Source organism: Pseudonaja textilis, chromosome 1, assembly GCF_049901715.1.
Source record: "Pseudonaja textilis isolate UNSWEBS1 chromosome 1, rPseTex1.2, whole genome shotgun sequence".
NCBI classification, from domain to species: Eukaryota; Metazoa; Chordata; class Lepidosauria; order Squamata; family Elapidae; genus Pseudonaja; species Pseudonaja textilis.
In genome coordinates, this window is record NC_141990.1 from 258,803,795 (window position 1) to 258,823,693 (window position 19,899).

General features: G+C 41.4%; 2 protein-coding genes across 2 annotated transcripts in view; both read right to left on the minus strand.

Annotated features, from left to right (window-relative positions):
• The window catches only part of LRRC4C (leucine rich repeat containing 4C), a 784,071-nt gene that overhangs the window by 444,767 nt on the left and 319,405 nt on the right, over positions 1–19,899 (minus strand). Inside the window, exon 2 of the mRNA XM_087921389.1 lies at positions 11,537–11,625. The gene's annotated coding sequence lies outside the window, so the exon portion shown is untranslated. The remainder of the gene's footprint in view (positions 1–11,536; positions 11,626–19,899) is intronic.
• LOC148128166 (endogenous retrovirus group K member 8 Gag polyprotein-like) lies at positions 17,176–18,511 on the minus strand. The gene is given in 2 exon segments (XM_087929960.1): positions 17,176–17,862; positions 17,864–18,511. Coding segments are annotated over 2 exon segments (975 nt in total). The 3' UTR covers positions 17,176–17,535.

Here is a 19,899-nt window from a genome sequence, read left to right on the forward strand (position 1 = left end):
CCCCGCAGAGAGTATCCCTCCAGGGTGGGGATTTTATCCAGGCCAGGGATGGATTCAATGCCAATGGCAGCCAGCACCAACACAGCCCTAGTCTGAAGGGGGGTTGCCCAGACAGCAGCCACATCCCCTTCACTCAACCAGGGAACCAGGCCACACCCATCTTCCTCCTGGCAACCACAATTGCAGCCCCAACTGGCAGTAAGGCCACAGGGACCCTTATTTCAGAGAGGCACCACCAAGCCAGGATTCAGGGGGCCTACCCAGCCTACTTACACCACCTGGCCTGTGCCTTCCATTCCAGTACAACCTGCAAGGGCCTGGTATGTTCAACCTTTGCAACCACAACCCAGGCCGGACCAAATACCCTTTGAGGCTGTATTTGATGGCCTCCATGAACATTTCAATTACTTCCTCACTCGAATCTGATCCCATATAGAACAATTTGGAGATCAATATCCACAGAGCACGATTTGGTTATGGCCATAACAAATAGGATGAATGAAGGGGATGCTTCAGACTGGGTGGCCCAACTACACAACAAACAAGCCTCCAAATTATACGATGTAAACAGATTTATTCAATTATTAAGACTCAGATTTGAAAATCAGACAGGGCAGCAGAGAATGAAGAGAAGTTAATGGAAATGAGGCAAGGCAAGCTACCCTTGTCAGAATTCATTTGAGATTTTAGAAGGGTCGCAAGCCACCTCATGGATTGGCCTGAAAAAATGACTTTACACTATTTTTAAAAAGCCATTGATCCAGAAGAAGGCCTGTGAAATTAGGGGAATCCCAGAGACCTTACAATCATGGAATGTCACATTCCTCAGCTTAGATCGCAGTATCAACCCACATAGGAAACACCTTCCAGCAGCCCTGCCTAAGAGAATTGTGGCTAGGAGACTGCCGACCAGATCAGCCAAACCTGCTCGTACCCAACCTACTAGAGTGCTGAAATATTACCGATGTGGCCAAGCTGGCCATAGTGCAGCAGACTGTCTGGCCCCAGCTCCTGTATCACGAGCTCCACAGTCGAAGTCTAATCCACCTGTTAGAGGTTGGAAGAATCAAGAAAGACCTCCGGCTAGGGGCAGGTTCATCAAACACAGATGGGAAAGCCCCTTCTGCACAGATGGGAGCAACGGACCACCAGACTGCCACCACATCCCCGAGAACTTGACCTGTGTAGACGACCCAATGGTGAGTGATCCCATCATACCTTTTACAGTCAAGGTCAAGTTAGTCATACCAAACATGGGGGAGGCTGGGGAGTTAGAAGCTGTCATTGATACTGGGTGTTCCAAATGCCTTATCGGACTCCCCATCATTGAACAATTGGTCATAAAAACTAACCCGGTAAAAGCCCTAATCAGATTTGAGCAAGTGGATGGAACCTTAATTGGGGGAGACAGCCACTCAGATGACTGAATTGATCAAGATGGAATTAGGGGCCCATTAGGGGCTCATACACTCCATAATGGCCCCCAGGATGTCAGAATCAATCATACTGGGACTTGCTTGGCTAGACAAATGGACCCCGACAATCAAATGGAAGGATGGATTCAGAAAAATCCTCATTGGACCGGGCCCATTGCCCCCTCTTCTACCCACTACAAAGCCACCAGTTAGCTTGAACCCAGAGCCTGAGCCAGCATCCATGGCATCCCACCTTCTGCCAGATAACCCCCAGATACCCGACCAATACAAACACTTGGCTGAAGCATTCAGTGAAGAAGAGTGTAATGTCTTATCTCCCCATCAAGCCACTGATTGCACCATAGAATTAGAGCCCGGGGTGAAATTACCAAAACCAAAGATGTATTCCATGACACCTGCTGAAATGACTGAATTAAGGAAATACATCGACAGCAATTTGGAACGAGATTTTATTGAACCTTCTGAATCAAGACTAGCTGCCCTCATTTTGTTCAAGGAGAAGAAAGATGGCAGGTTGAGATTGTGTCTTGACTTTAGAGGCCTGAACACCGTATGCATCAAAAACATATACCCTCTCCCCCTTATGAAGGACTAATTGAACCACTTGTCGAAGGGCAAGATATTCACCAAGCTAGATCTCAGGGAAACTTACTACCGGGTCTGCATCAAAAAGGAGATGAGTGGAAAACTGCTTTTAACTGCCCTCTGGGTAGCTTCCAATTCAAAATCATGCCTTTTGGATTTCAGTGGGCTCCTGAAGTGTTTATGCAGCTTATCAATGAGGTGCTACACCCGCACCTTTAACCAGGGGGTCCTTGTGTACCTGAATGACATCCTAATCTTCAGCGAAACCATGGAAGAACATGTTAAATTAGTCTGACAAGTTCTAGAAAAACTTCTAGCCACCAAATTATATGTGAAACTCTCAAAACACAAATTCCACAAAGAGTCATTGGACTACTTAGGCTACCAAATATCCAACCTGGGGATTGAAATGGACCCTGGAAAGGTGAAAGCGGTGCTGGACTGGCAACCTCTCAGCACCCGAAAACAACTTCAAAGTTTCTTGGGGTTTGCCAACTTCTATAGACAATTCATTCCATCCTTTGCTGAAGTTGCCCTCCCATTGACAGAGCTGTTAAAAATGGGCCCATCGCCCACCAAACCAAAGCCAAGTCAACCCCTTGCTTGGACTATGGACTGTCAGAAAGCTTTTGAGGCCTTAAAAAGCCTTTTTGCAGCTGAACCCATCCTCCAACACCCAGACACGACCAAGCCTTTTATTGTCCAAACGGATGCAAATGATGTAGCGGTGGCAGCTGTTTTGCTGTAAAAGGACTCTTAAGGCCGACTGATGCCTTGCGCTTGTGTGTCCAAAAAGCTGACAGACACAGAGCAAAGGTGGGCGGTCTGGGAGAAAGAAGCATTTGCCATATGATGGGCTTTGTTGACTTGGAGGCATTTTCTAGAAGGGGTGCCAGAGGCCTTTGAGGTATGGACTGATCATAAGACCCTCGAGGCTCTAAAGACCCCTAGGAGATTATCACCCAAACAAGTCTGCTGGGCCCAATATTTCAATCTCAACCTGCCATCTTTCTTCTCCTTGAACAAAACGGGGGCAGCTAGTCTGGATTCAGAAGGTTCAATAAAATCTAACGCTATGTAGATGCTATGTAAATTATCAACAAGAAAATTGGGCTGAGTTATTACCTTTTGCAGAGGTTGCTTACAATAATGCAGTACATAGCAGTGCAGGACTAACTCCATTCCAAATCAACAGTGGAATGGATTTTGTCACGATACCAGAGTTACCTAGACAACCTCCCTCATCCATGTCCCTAACAGAATGGATGAACTCATGAAAGAAAGGATGGGAAGATACAAAAAAAGCTTTGACCGAAGCTGCAACAAATTATAAAAAACAGGTGGATAAACATAGATCCCTTCAACCACCTTTTAAAGTAGGGGACAAAGTATATTTGTCGACCAAGTATCTTAGGTTGAAAATACCCAGTAAGAAGCTGGATCCAAAATTCTTGGGTCCATTCCCAATTTCAAAGATAATCAATCCAGTCACTGTCCAATTAAGTCTTCCTCGAATATTGGGGAAAATTCATCCAGTATTCCATTGGAGTTTACTAAAACCAGCTACTACATCAATGATAAGACCACCGCCAATTGCTCCCCCTAAACCATTAATGCTATGTGGGAAACACATTATGAAATTCAAAAAATTCTCGATTCTAGATTACACCATGCCTGCTTGCAATATTTGGTCTTATGGAAAGGATACCCCTCTCGGATGCTAGTTGGGTAAAGAGTTGGAATGTTCATACTGATCAATTGATTAACCAATTTCATGAGGATTTTCCCCACAAACCGAAGGGTCCTTGTGGAGGGGGGAGAGGGGGTTAAGGACAATGTCTTAACCCCTGTATGTGTTTTTTTTTCTTCTTTTCTTTTAGGAGGAGGAGTTTTCAAGGGGGGGGGAGCTTGTCAGCTTTAAAATTCAGCTACCACATTTTTTAGAGAGTTAGAGGAGTTGAAAAGTTCAAGGTTATTCTGTATGTCGTATTAAGAATTTCCAGTTGTAGTTAATTGGTTCTCGTGATTTTTGAAGTGTAGAAGTGGGAGGAGAGAAGGGAACAGAGAAGGTGGATTCTGTGTAATGTGTGAAAAAACTTTCTCTTGGGAAATTGCTTTTAACATGCCAATTTCTAATAAATCAATTGGAGAGATAATGTCTCAGAGTGATTGATATCATGGATACTTTCTGGATGCCTTACAGTTGAATGCTGATTTATTTGAACCCCATGCTGGACCATAATTGCTTTTTTTTTCTCCTTTTGATTTATGTTGTTCTGGATAATCCTTGTCATGCCCCTGTTGAAGACTGACTTCGAGGGAGAGGAGAAACAGCTGACAGAGAGTAGAAGTGTGGCTCCAGAGGTTGTGCAGGAGGCTGGAGAAGGGCAGAGGCTGGCTGGGCAGTCAGAGGAAGACCCAGGCCCATCCCCTCTCCATCCTAGGGCACACAGGGAGGAGAGGATAAGGGAGAGACATGAATGGCATGATCTATGGGGGAGGAAAGGGCCTTGATCCTCTTCATGGGCTGCAGTTGTGAGAACTGGTTAGAAGGACGGACATGCATATGGGCCAGTGCTGGAAAGAAAATGTGGAAATATCTCTAGTCTCTCATTCCTCTCTGAGTTTGGTGTCCTTCCCAGTGTGTGTTCCGATATCTGTGGACATCTTCAAGACTTTAACTTGCCTGGTTCCTTTAATTGTTTCAGTGTAGTTTGTGTTGCTTTTACTTTAGCCATTTTTAGTTTAAACGGCATTTCCTCCTTTTTGTAACTGCTTGTGGGGGAGTTTTTTGTCTCCAGTCAAGGATATTTGGAGCTTTGAAGCAAAGTGAAGGAATAAAAGGGGCTTCACCTATTTTTGTGACTGTGTTTATTTTGTATCCCACCCTGGGTCATCACAATCCTTGTCTCTTCCATATGGAAAGCACGGCAACATTCAGGGTGGTGGTGAAGAGACATTAGACACTTACCACTGGATTCTGTATTTTTTGAATTTGCAAAATATCGAGTTTATTTCTATTGGATTTTCCTTATAATTTTGGATTTTAATATAGAGGAATTGTGTGTGTGTGTGTGTGTGTGCTTTGTTCCCTGATTAAGGCCCACCAATTAAATGGCTGAACAGTGTTTGAAATCTAAGAATGAAGGGTGGGGAAATGTGCAGCTTTTAGCTGAATTTCTCTTACAAAAACTTGATCAAACTTAACATATACAAATAAAACTCTTCTTCTTCTTCTTCTTCTTTTTCTTCAGCGTTTGTCTCGCGCTATATATATATATACAAATAAAACATATACATTTATTCAAAGAATGGTAGAATCTGAAGCTTTACCTTTGAATAAAGATACACAAAAGAACTTTTTATCCAGTTTCAGATAAAAGGGAAGAACAAGTGACTTGGATTTCATTTGTTATTCTGAAATTTAAGTCTGTATACTTCTTCAACATTACAACCTAAGCTAGAAAGGAGGGAGGCAATTTGCTTTCCTCTTTGAATAAATTCCATTCTAAGTACATGGAGGAAGACTTATTACAGTTAACTAGTAACTACTTCTGCTTGCACTCTGACATGAAGATAAACCTTTTCTGGAGACTGAATTTACTACATTTAATTAAACAACAATTCACAAGAGAGGATATTAAGAAATAAACATGAATTTTTGATCCTGGACAATCCATTTATAACTTTTGGAATGATCTGGGATAGTTAAGATGCCATTGTATATTTTCTACAAGTTAATTACAATAACAGTTTATTAACAGAGAATTTTGTTCTGTTTTACTATTACCGTATGTTGCTTTTCCTGTTAAATAATAATTGTCACTAATATAACCTATAGAAGACAGAGCAAAAAATTATTAATAGATTTACTAATTTAAAAACTTTGAGAGAGCCTGTTTGGGATGGGAATTAATATTGTAGTATTATATTAACCAGTATTCAACTAGAGGGGATAATATGTGTATAATGTGCTTTTTTTATGCATCCTTCTTAATGTTCTGTGTTTTGTGTTTTTTATAACTTCTTGAATTTTTATTTAGTTTTGTATTTTCAATTTTAACTTTGTTCTGAATAAAATAAAACATATACAAAAAATTCCTAATGAAAAGCCTTTTTTTATAAAAAATTAAAAACTTACTTCTTTATTTATGGGATTTTTATATATTCTCAGTCATGCAACCTTGACAGGGTACAACAGTATAAATATAAAACTTATAAACAATATCCTAAAATATATTTCCCATGGATCAACAACCCAAATTCACTATCCATTATGGAAATTATTATACTATAGTATAATAATTATTATTAAATAATTAAAATACAATTCTATTTTAACTCATTAAAGCGCATGTGCCTCTTAAAACATCACATTTTTCTTCAATTCACAGTGAATGCTAAAAAAGATAGCTTGAGTTAATGAATAATAGAGAGGAGCTATGAAACATAAAGTCAAATTTAAAATGTGTGTGAAGCAGAACTGATTACACCTTCCCACAATGGAGAAAATCGCTACTTGTTAAAGTAGACATGCCCCTAAAATACTCAGGTTTCCAAAAGGCAAGCATAAATCTATCTATTAGAAGCAAAAGAACATATAATTACTCCTACCTAAAATATGTGTCTGGAATAAAAAATGCTTTTTATTGCAAATGTTTTTTTTTAATGGTATGATTTTCCTGATGTATTATTATGATTTCTTCAGGTGAAAGAAACCCAGACTGAAGCATATTGATTACAACGTAATTTCTATTACCCAGCTAAATGGTTGCTTTGCATAGAAGTTGGAGACTCAGTAAACAAAACTTTTGCCCATGTCTCTATATCATATCATTGTAAATATCTTTGCTCCATTTTATTTATTTTTTTAAAATGGTAAATAGTTCACAATGCTCAAGGGTAGCATTTGCTGTCTTTTAATTAGAAGTGCCCTGTAAGACAAAATGCATAAACATACAGAGTGCCTAGTGTCACATGACTTTCAAGAGGCACAAAAATTAAATATAACATGTTTTGTGGATTATGTCTCTTCCCGTCATACACACAATAAAGCATAACACATTTTATGGATCTTAACTTTTCCCATCATCAAGATAATAAAATGAAGTGACTATATAAATAGTCACTATATAAATAGATTAGATGAGAGTCAATGCATTGTGGCTATCACAGCAAATGCACTTTATTTAGGAACTTTGGTGTTTAAAATAAGGGGCTTCAAAGGTACAACCACCCTGAGATGAGCTTTATTCATTACATGTTAAATATGTCAATTCTGGCTACCTTGGTATTAGGCAAGATTTTAACACTGTAATACAAATAACAGGAACATTGGAGATAGTGCAGGGATGGGATTCAATTCGTGTTACTACCAGTTCAGTGACTACGTTTTGCTCGAGTGCGTAAAAAAAAAATCAGCTGTGCCGCCCAGACAGCTGAAAAGTGCTGTGCACGGGTGTGCAGCATTTGAAAAGCCTCTTTTTTTTCTACTTTTTCAACCTCAGCTGTGCCGTGTAAAGCAGCTGAGGTTGAAAAAGCAGGTAATAAAGGACAGGTAAGAGCCCAGGCAGGCGGGTGGATCAAACAGCAGCAAACACAGAACCAATTTGGTGTCTGCTGCTCTTCAGAGCTAACAGTTCTATAGAACCAGAACCAGTAGCATACCCCCCTTGAGATAATGACTATATAATATAATACTTCTTAATTTTAATTAAGTCTAAACTAAAACTCAGTTGAATGCATATCTAGGATTTCAAGTTTAATAAACTCAAAACAATAAGATTCCATAATAGGAGTAGTTGTCTTGGCGTTACTTTTAAAATGTCATTTTTCTACATGCTTTTATTTGTGTATTGTGTATTCACCCAGTATAATGAATACCAATTTCTAAAATTTGTAGTTCAGCCATGAATCAAAATTAATTTTCTGCATAAATTATAGATCCAGTTTTAAGAAGAGTCTTTGGTGGATTTATTTATTTTTTCTGTCAGCTAATGAGGCGATCGGACATTGGTCACCAAGCTTTATGGCTTGGTGGCCCAGCTGTGTGGGGAAAGGGGAACCAGGCCATGTGAGCAATGGGCTGGCATGAATTTACAGCTCCACTCACACAAGAGAGAAGAGAAGTCATTGGGTGCAGTTTCACCAATGGTGAGATTCAATTTTTTTTTACTACTGGTTCTGTGGCGTGGCGTGACTTGGTGGGCATGGCAGGGGAAGGATGCTGTAAAATCTCCATTCCTACCCCACTCCAGGAAAGAAAACCATAAAATCTCCATTTCCTCCCCACTCCTGGGGGAAGGTTATTGCAAAATCCCCATTCCCTCCCCACCCCACTAACCTGCTTTCCAGCTCCATTCTCCTATGCAGGGCAGTAAAAGAAAACCCAGCTAATCAATTAGAACTTGGGAGGCAGAGAATAGATGGGGGCAAGGCCAATCACAGGGGGCATGCTCACAGCTGCACTCATGAAAGAGAGAAGTCTTTGGGGCATCACTCACGGGAGTGAGGCTGCACACACACACTGGCCCACCTCTTGTGCAGCCCAGTTCTGAATAGACCATGGCCCTGTAGTGGGCTGTAGCTCAGGATATTGGCGATCCTTTCTATAGGAGGGATCCCCAATCCTGAAAAAAACAAACATAGCAGATTCCACTAATTTCAATCCCTAAAACACCCTGTACACCCAAAATAATAGCAGCACCATTTGAAAGCCTAATGCTCTGGTGGGATAGAATTCAAAACTGGGTCAACAAATTCTCTCTCTCTCTCTCTCTCCCCCCCCTCTCTCTCATCAGATTTACATAGCCACCCATCTCCCAAATGTGTTTCTAAGTAGTTTCAATTGAACACAAATATAAATAAAATCACAAGGCAATGGATCAGCATACATACACACTGTGCAGCTAGGTCCCATCGGATGTAACAACATTAACAGACAGGCCCCCATGATGGACCTCATGAAATAGGAAGATGTAATTAAACGGAGGGTGTTATTGCTTAGTTATGCCAGTACGGTTTCCTGTTGAATCAAGGACTAGCAGAGGGACTTTTTAACTTTGATTGTATAAAATATATTCTCAGTATGATTAAGCACGCATTTTAATACTATATAAAACCTTGTCAGTCTGGTGTTATGAAATCTGACTGGAACAAACCAGGTCTAATCTTATGCTTGCGCACATGTGTTCTTTGAATACTTACAAGAGTTAATAATCTTTATAGAATAATAATCTTAATGAAATCACATCATAAATCCTAATTATACCATTAAAATTTATGCAAAAATAAATCTGGTATTTTTTCAACAGCTAAAAGCCCCACATATCCTATTTATTTATTTATTTGTTTGTTTGTTTGTTTGTATGTTTGTGTATGTATTTATTAGATTTGTTTGCCACCCATCTTGCTTAGAGGCTACAGCAGCTTACAAACATTGTATCTTTTTGCAGTGTATCCCATGTGAAAATTTCAAATCAAAGTTATCCTGAATGATATAGATATATACAGAGGTGGAATGGAAGGGTTAATGGCTTTTCGCAGCATGCCCAGGCTTTCAATTAGCATGAGCAGCTGCTTTTAGTTTCCCTCTCAGCTGTTACATTTGTTTTGGGTTGACTTTTTTTAAAAAAGGGGGAATGGCTGTTTTAAGTTTTCTGCTTTGTTTAAGTGGTCCTTGGCATTGTCCTTTTGGGGTGTACTTCCCTCACTCTGTTTGAAAGCCTCTAATAACGGAGCACCCACAACTACTGAAGACAAGCTATTCCATTGGTTGATTGGTCTCACCGTTAGGAAATTTCTCCTTAGTCCTAGGTTGTTTCTCTCTTTGGTTAGTTTCCATCCATTGTTTTTTGTTGTGACTTTTGGTGCTAGATTCACTCCCTCATTTTTGTAGGAACTCCTCAAATTTCCTGACAGAACAATTAATTAGTGGAAAACTTACCTCCAGAAGTTGTAAATGCTCCAATACTGGAAGTTTTTAAGAAGAGAATGGATAATCATTTTTCTGAAGTGATGTAGGGTTTCCTGCCTAAGCAAGGGGTTGGCTAGAAGACCTCCAAGGTCCTTTGCAATTCTGCTACTCTATTCTATTCTAAATATTGGAAAAGTGCTATTTTATTGTGCTATTTTATTGTGAGTTGGACTAAGGAGAAATCTCCTAAGGGTGAGACCAATCATATTAACCACATCCATCCAATCACATGACCACCCAGCCTCTCCCACCCAGTCATTAGGGCAAAGAACTGGTTGTTAAATTATTTGAATCCCACCATTGGATATATAAAATGGTTTTTTCCTGTACTACTTTTTCTACCATTTTCTACCAGCTCTGTCTAATATAGTCAAGAACGTTGTTCTTGAACTGAATTACTAACTGGTTGATGACAATTGTAATTCCAAACAGCAGGTAGGGTCAGTGGTGGGATTCAAAACTTTTTACTACCGGCTCTGTGGACATGGCTTAGTGGGCGTGGCAGGGAAAGAATACTGTAAAATCTCTAGTCAGAGGTGATATTTACCAGTTTTCCAAACTACCCAAAATTTCCACTACCGGTTCTCCAAAACTGGTCAGAACCTGCTGAATACCACCTCTGGGTAAGGTCCAAATTATAAAAGGTTATCTTAGATACTTTCCAACTCATATCTAAAATTTGTCCTGCTATCTACCATTTCGATTGTAGCACTCCTTTTTTCTCCTTTTTCCCTTAAAAATTAAAACATTATCTGTTTATATTTAAAGAAATGAGTGTTTTTGTTCCTACCACAATATCCTATGTTAGAAATTCTTTTCTTTTATATCTTTTTCTTGTAATGCATCTAAAATAGGTGATATTTACATTCCCTGTGACTAAATATATAAACCATTACCCTGACTAAGTTTTCCTAAAGCTAAAACTCTGAGCTTCCCCGAGATTCATTAACTTACTAAATTGTTGCCTTCATGATTTCAAGGCTTTAAGAACATCAGCCGGAAAGAGTTACCTTATGCTAACATGTTTTGAAAATAATTTGTTGATAATTATAACCATATACAATCACTATAAACACAAATAAAATAATACTCAAGAAAATGTCTGTGTGCATATGTTTTGTTATCCTTCAATTGTACTAACATATTTAATTCTTTAAGGAGTTTTTTGATAGAAAGACAAACTTTTTGGGATTTGTCAGCAATTTTTTTTTTCCAAAGACAGATATTTTAATTATGAACTAAAAGAAGTTTCTTGCTAAATATTCTCACAATTTATCATAGTGACCTATCTTTTTCCCAAACCATTGTGAAGCATACAAGTTTAAGGAGTATCTTGTTCTTTTTAGAACTTCCTTCAGATAAATGATGTATAGTGGGATTGCAGAAAAATGAATTTTGATATATATGTTCTGTTCTGATATTACTTTGGTATCTGAAGTCATCTGAAGAGTTTTTGCATCAGAAAACCTGATAAAAACCATTCATAAACCTCATCCATATGGAAATAACCGCTACGAGGCAAATAAATTATATACTGTACTTACACAATGCTGAGTATACACAGTCACATGACATCTTCTTTGGCTTTCATATCTTTAAGTCAGCATGATCATTTGCAGAAGATAATTTCTGAAAAGAATGAAGCAATAAAGCTCTGAATGCAAATTTAGATAATCCTAGATTGTCTTTAAATTGCACAATCGAATCATTTTTACCTAAAAATAAAATCTATCAAGCAAGCATCCTGTTTATCCCTCATTAATTTTGGTGATGCTTGAATATTTATGAGAATGCAGTTCGGGATTTAAAGAAAATTGCCTGATAATCCTCACTGCTAAAATATATGGTGCATAAATTACAAAGCTCCAGATTTTTCCTCGTCCCCCCAAGTGTTGCTGTGTTGAGTATCAGACTACAATTAAGTGTTTTTGATAAATGAAACCAATGAAATAGTACAACCTTGTTAATGGGTATATATATATGTATATATATATATATACACACACACCATTCAAACAAAGCAAGAGGCTAGCACCAAATTTAAAACAGAAACTGCTACAAAAACCTGACACACGCAACCAAGATGAACCCAACACACAAGCCTGATTATGGCAGACAAGATTCTGCTGAAACGTTGCTACAACTTTAAAAGCACAACTATAAAGACATGGGAAAATATCCGAACAAAGCTGAATACCATACATATAAATACCCACAAAAACATAAGAAAACAAATATCGGACCTCTATGGGGAGTAAATAAACAGCCGGACCAAAACCTATGAGAAGCTGGAAGTTAAAAGAGCAAGAATACTATGTGAGCTCAAATTCCTATGCAGCTGCAGAGGCAAAAATGCAGCACCAGCCTGCTTCAAATTGAGATTTCATCACAGCCCAGCAGCTACCAAATATATCCTGAAAAGAACTGAAATGGCTCTACTCAGGAACGAGCTCCACAGAAAGAGATTCCAACTCGACCAGTTAAGCAAAGACCTCCTAACCCTACACCCAGAAGTGAGCAACAAAATCCACCCTCTACTCTGGGACAAGATAAAACAACTCACAACTTGGAGAGCTGAGACTGAAACCACTTACAAAAACGACGAACTCCTGAAGAAACTAAAGAAATTAGAACATGATAAGAAAGCCCCCAACAACCCCCAACAATACCTGAAACACTTAGTATACATTTCCAATAGAGAACTGATCAAAACAGAAACAGATGTCCTAACCAAAGGATTCAATCATGCCATTGCATCCCCCCCAAAAATCCCCACAGAATCCATCATATGCTGTGGTGGTCTCTCATGAAAAGAAGACACTTCGCAAAGTTGTCTTGGGATGAGAGCCCAGAGAGAACTCCGAAACCCTCTTTTATTAGAAGCAATCTTTGTTAACGTAGCAATTTTGTTAACGTCCTATCACAAATGCATTACATCACACAACATGCACTGATCATTCGCATAAAGCATACAAGGCTGCAGATTTTAAATTTGCTACAGTTCTGGTTAAGAAATAGCAACAATTTGTCCTTGCTCCTTGCTTCGTGTTCCAGCCAACTACCAGAAGGCTCCGTTGTCCTAGCACGTACACAAAGAACAAAGAATCATAGTTCCCACATCTCCCCTGTTTTTCCTTTTTAAGAGACAGGGAGTGTTTTAGTCCCAACAACAGTCTTTGTCAGGTCCGTAGGCAAGAGTGCTGTGCATGCTGATGTTATCCACGGCGTTCGTGACTTCTTCAACCATCACAAACATCTTGTCCTCGTCTGGGTCATCACAGGTTGGCTCTCCTATCTCATCTTCAGATGGCAGTGGTTCATATGTGTTAGTTATTTGTTGATTCCAGAGAGCCATTACCTGCGCAGTGGCTTTTTTCTCAGCCAAGAGGGATAAACTGTTAGAAATAGTGCGTACAAAGATGGGTAATACACAAGGCAATACAACACATCCTGCAGCAATCATACCAATGAGCACTACAATAGCTTGCAAACCAGGCAATTTTGGGAACCAGGATCCAAACATGTCTCTAAAATCAAGACCTAAAAAACGATATTGTGCCCCCTTAGATTCAGGTAAGTGAGTGTACAAGCAAATGGGATTACATTTGTCAGTGGTACATGAAGTAGAGCTTGATTTAACAGTGATATTAATATTTTGAGGGCCTCTTACTTGAGCAGAGTCAATAGGTGGGGTGTACCAGTAGTTGTAAACAGTGGTGGCCCCCACGTTAGTCCCGGACACCTTTTGAAAGAGATATTTCTTTTCCTGTAGATAAGATCTCTGCCAGCTGTGTGAGCCGCAGGTAACTCCTGCAGCGTCGTTAGGACCTTGACCTTTGCTGATGGCAAGGCAAGCATCAAAGCATACTGAGGTGTTGGTACCCCCCTGAGTGACATTATGGGTTATGTACCCATTTTTTGTTTGACTGGTAGAGAACATTCCTGCAAGATCAGAACTGGAGCCACCTTTGTATGCATAGACATATAGGGATGCTGTAATGGGTCCCACTGCCTTGGGTTCATAGCACTGAATGCCTTCAGCAGTGTAACATCGCGCATATTGAGTGTTGTTATGCAGACAAGGGGAGACCGTCGTGGAGTTGCACTCAGGCTTCAAAGGTATGATAGATCAGGGTGGATTGGGTTTTCGTTCCGCTGTGAGTAGTTTTGATGCAGGCGTCGCAGGAGGATGGAGTGGCTGTCGTATCAGCAGGAACGATGTGGAAACCCAGGAGGCAAATGATGAATGCAGTGGGCAGCTTCATGATGCTGATGTAGGCAAGGCTGGTTTGGGTAGAAAAGGCCTCACTTGTCATCCGGGGACCCAGGTGGTGGCGTTGTTGTAGGAAACAGCCGCGTACCCTCATCCCCAGGTTATAAGTTCAGCTGGCCCATGCCATGTGGGATCTGGCAACTGTCGAAAGTAGACTGGAGGTCTAGGAGCATCCTTGGATGGAGAGCAAAAGTGTCGAGAGGCAGCAGAAGAAGCAGGTGTGCCAGACTCATTCAGGAAATTCAGTGTAAATAAGCACAAGTTAAGCTTGTTTTGCAGCGTGGGTAGCCCTGGGGTAAGTTTCCCCATCGAGTTTTGAACTTTGTCAAGAGCATTCTTTAGGGTCAGACTGGCTCTTTCTACTATGGCCTGCCCTTGAGAATTGTATGGAATGCCAAATTTGTGCAAAATGCCCCATTGTTTACAAAAGGTAGCAAAGTTGGTACTAGTATAGGCGGGGCCATTATCAGTTTTTAATTCCAAGGGCTTTCCCAGGCACGCAAATGACCAAATGCAGTGGTTAATGACATGTTTTGTGGTCTCTCCTCTTTGCGGGGAGGCCATGATGAACCCTGAGTATGTGTCCACTGAAACATGGATATATTTCCATGGTGCAAAAGGCGCATACTGGGTTACATCCATTTGCCAAATTTGGCAGGCTTTTAAGCCTCTGGGATTTACTCGCATTGGCAGGGCAGGGGCTTGCTTGCTGCAAGTAGGGCATTGTTGAATAATTGCAGCAGCCTCTTGGGCGGTGATTTGGAATTCCTTCATAAGAGCCCTTTTATTTTGATGAAAATAGTTATGACTGTCCCAAGGGGTTAGGGGCCAAAGAGAGAAAGCAGATAGAATAGTAGCAGTGGATGCGGCTGAAGCCGCTGCGTCGGCTCTGTCATTTCCTTCTTGTAATGGGCCGGGAAATGGTTGATGACTTCGTGTATGAGCAACAAAGAAAGGGTGGGAGCGGGTTGAGATGAGTTGCTGAAGCAAAATGAATTTAGTAAGAAGGTCATTGTCCAGAGTGGGGGAGAGATATGCATCGGAGATATTTTTTACTATAAAAGTGACATAAAGACTGTCCAAGATTAAATTGAAAGGTTGATCGGAAAAATGTTGAAAGGCCAATATAGCAGCAGCAAGTTCTGCCCTTTGGGCAGACGATTGTGGCTGAGTAACTTTGGTGCGCCATTGCCCTTCTGAAAACCAGGCACAGGCATCATATTGCTTCCCTCCATCTGCATATATAGTGATCGCAGAGGGAATGGGGGCTGTGGATTCTATTAATTGCCAATTAAAAGGAACCAGCTTAAGTAAATTAAGCCGGTCATCTGCAGGGAGATGGCAGGAAATAGTCACCGGCCATTCTCCCATTACAATTTGTAATGACTCTGAATTCAATAGCATTACCTCCCAATCGGACAATGACATGGGGACATATAGTACAGAGGGTTCAATAGCCATTAGGGCTTTACAATGTTGACGCCCTTTGTGAATAAGTATAGAGAAGAGCAAAGGTTTAGGGTTAATGGATTTACGAGGGGTATGAGGCAGATGTATCCATTCTAGGATGAGAAGTTTAGAGAGACTTTGAGCAAGAATTGCAGTAGGTAGCTGAGGTGTATTGAGCAAGATTAAGGAAATAGGAGCATTGTTGTGACATCGGTCGACCCACTTTTTCTGCATAATGTGCTGAATGTCCTGGGTGATTTTCAATTGATGATCTGTAAGGGTAATTTTATCCCCTGGAGTGGTTCCTCCCTTTAATGCATCAAACAGGGGGCTGAGCATGTGTGTAGTGATGCCAAAATAGGGACGGGTCCAATTAATTGCCCCTAAATATTGTTGTAATTGTACGAGAGATGTGGTGCGGGGCAGGGCTAATGCTGGTAAAACTGGTGCCGAATAAGCCTGCATTAGCTTATGTCCTAGATATTGAAAAGGATGTCGTGTTTGAACCTTTTCCGGGGCTATGTGTAAACCACCTTGGTGTAGCAGATGATAAGGTTGTCCAGGGTAGCGGCAACTATGCCTTCCGGACCAGGGGCACCTATGAGAATGTCATCCATATAGTGGTAGACTAGAAATTGTGGGTGTTGTGTTCTATAGGGCTGGAGGATTTGATTAACATAGTATTGGCACATTGTAGGGCTGTTGAGCATGCCTTGAGGCAATACCTTCCATTGATATCGTTTACTGGGATGAGAATTGTTAGGTTGGGGAATAGTAAAAGCAAAGAGTTTGCAGTCTTCTGCATGAAGGGGGATAGAAATGAAACAGTCCTTGAGGTCAATGACAACAACGTCATAGTTAGTGGGAATAAGGTTGGGATTAGGTAAGCCACATTGGAGTGAGCCCATGGGTTGTATGATAGAGTTGACAGCCCTTAAATCATGCAAAAAGCGCCATTTTCCAGATTTTTTCTTTATAACAAGCACCGGAGTGTTGTATGGGCTAAGCGATGGCTCAATATGATCATATTGTAATTGTTCGGCTGTTAATTGCTGCAATGCAAGCAATTTATTTGCTGGCATGGCCATTGATCAACCCAAACAGGAATGTCCGTGCTTAAGGTCAAGCGAAGGGGAAGAGGGTGAGTCATTCTAGCTGCAATTTAGCACCAAATTGAGAGAGCAAGTCCCTCCCCCACAAATTCATGTGAAGGGGGAGGATGACGGGCTTTATTTGTGCAGTCCCTGTGAGGTTTTCAGAAGTCACAGGAAGCCAAAACTTACTGATGCGAGCCATTTGAATCCCTCCTACACCTCTTACCAATGGGGAGGTCTCTGTTTCCCAGTCTGTAGGCCACTCGTCAGAGCGTATCACCGAGACGTCAGCACCAGAGTCCAGAAGACCGGTGAAGCAGCGACCCTTGATTAAAGCCAAGAGTGTGGGCTTAGTTTCGGTGATAGATCTAGTGAGGGCAAGCACATCAGAGGGAAGTTGCGGTACCATGATCATTTTTGCTATGACATCACCCTTTTGTAACTTCGTTGGAAGAGTGGATAGCACGGAAAGGTTAATGGCTGAGAGTTTTGAGGAAGGATAAAGCAGATCGGGAACCACAGAGATTCCTTTGAGGGGGGCATGAGGGTGAGATTGTATAAGAGCAGTTTTATCGGAGGAGAAGGAGGCAGAAGGAGGAAGCTGTGCGCTGACAGAGAGTGGTAGATGGGGAAAGGATATGAGCACATCTTCTGCCACTGATAATTCATACACAGTGGATGGTATATGGGCAGCCTTGGGAGAGGGGCTAGCTGCCGGCCCCTCTACTTGTTTCCTGAGGGTTCAGTTTTTGATTGACATTGATTAGCCCAATGATAGCCTTTCTTACATTTCGGGCAGACTGTTTTTGGTCGAACATCTCTACTGGCGGAGGGCTTTGCTGCCCCCCCGCCAGGGGCTCGACATTGTGATTTAAAACGGCCAGGCTTCCCACAATTGTAACAATTACCAGATGGCTTATTACCTCTGGTGATAGCTGCAGCCATCATTTTGGAAGTGTATTGGTGTGTTCCCACCACCCTGCAGGCTTGTAGGAATTGGGCTAGAGTGGCATCTGGAGAATTAATCAAGGGAGTAAGCAAGGGAGTAAGCAAGGTCTGCATTAGCGTTCTCATATGCCAATTTAAGAAGAATTTCCTGCCGAGCTGCCTCATTTGTAATTTGCCTTTGTAGGGCCATTTGGAGGCATTCAATAAAATTGGCATAGGGTTCATTGGAATTTTGTAGAATTTTTGCAAAAGATTGTGCGGAGGTATGAGGGTCATCCAAGCGAGAGAGAGCAAGCAGAGCGGCTTGTGCAGAAAGGTTAAGAGCATTAATAGGGCTATTATATTGAGCTGTGGGAGCAGCAAAGGCACCCTCTCCTGCCAGTTCATTTGCGGTAAGATTTGGATTTTGAGCTGCCAATAGGTGACAATGATGGAGAAACTCCGATTGCCATACAACAAATTGAGTCCCTGTTAGAGTCATATGAAAAAGGCTATGCCAATCAGCTGCGATCATTATATGGGCGTTAGCCATCATTCTAAATAATCCCATCGTAAATGGAGCCTGAATACCATACATTTGTACAGCTTGTTTGATATCCTTGATTGATTTAACAGGGATGGGTTCCCAGTGCGGGACGTTTTGTCCCTGCGCATTCTGCGCATAAACTAACGGGAATGCCGATGGGCAGTCAGAGTGATCTAACTCGCCAGTTCTAACTCCCGCAGCGATGGCGGCATGAACCGCACCCATAGGAGGGGGTAAGGCAGGAGAGGAAGGCACAGAAGGGAAAGCAAGAGAAGAAGAGGGATTGGGTGAGGGGTGGTCAGGAGAAGGGGGGGAGGTTTACCGACCTCATTTGCCTCCGGGGGGGCAGTCGGTTTAAGAGACACAGGCACCACAGTGGGGGGCAAGAGTTGTACAGCAGGATTAACATAGGGAGGGGGTCCAGAAAGGGGGCCAAGTAGGGGTTGCTTTAGAGAGGAGAGAGACTCAAAAACCACCCTCCAAGCAATTAATATAGATGAAGGGGCCCTAGGACTTGCATGAAGGTATTTTTCAATCTCCTTCCATACTGTAGTTTTGATACTGCCTTTAGCCGGATAAAAAGAGCAGCGTTGCCAAATGTATTCTAGGAGTTCCTCAATAGAGGTTTTTGGGAGGGGGGCATGAAGGGAGCCCCCGTTTTTAAAGGTAAAAAAATTTCGTTTGGTCAATTCTCTGATTTCCTGAATGTGAGCTGCCTGCTCCTTAGAGAATCTACCACCCATACTCACGAGGGATCCGTTGTCGCCAGCAATTCAAGCGGATGAGGTGCACCAAGTCTATTCCAGACGATGAGAATGGGTGTGCCAAAGACGTATCTCTTTTGAGTGGATCATGTCGGGGTCACCAGTTGTGGTGGTCTCTCATGAAAAGAAGACACTTCGCAAAGTTGTCTTGGGATGAGAGCCCAGAGAGAACTCCGAAACCTTCTTTTATTAGAAGCAATCTTTGTTAACGTAGCAATTTTGTTAACGTCCTATCACAAACGCATTACATCACACAACATGCACTGATCATTCGCATAAAGCATACAAGGCTGCAGAGTTTAAGTTTGCTACAGTTCTGGTTAAGAAATGGCAACAATTTGTCCTTGCTCCTTGCTTCATGTTCCAGCCAACTACCAGAAGGCTCCGTTGTCCTAGGACGTACACAAAGAACAAAGAATCATAGTTCCCACAATATGCAGAGTGGAATCCAGTCTAACTAAACTAAATACAGATGAAGCTGATAGAATAAGACATTAAGTTACTAACATCCTATGCACAAGCAAACCACCCAAAAGCAACTTACACAAGAAAGAACAAAGAGCCCTAAAGAACGACAGCAGCATAATCATACTTCCAGCAGATAAAGGGGATGCTACAGTAGTAATGGACAGAAAAGACTATGAAACAAAACTGACAGACCTACTCCAAGACTCCACATACAAACCCATAAACATGGATCCAACCACATATCTGGAAAAAACAACCAAGAAGAAAATCATAACCAGCTACATAAGCAAAGAGATCCAGCAGACGATTATCCCAAGAGAAAAATCTTCCAGATGTCCCAAACTATACGGCCTCCCCAAAATACACGAGGAAGGCATACCT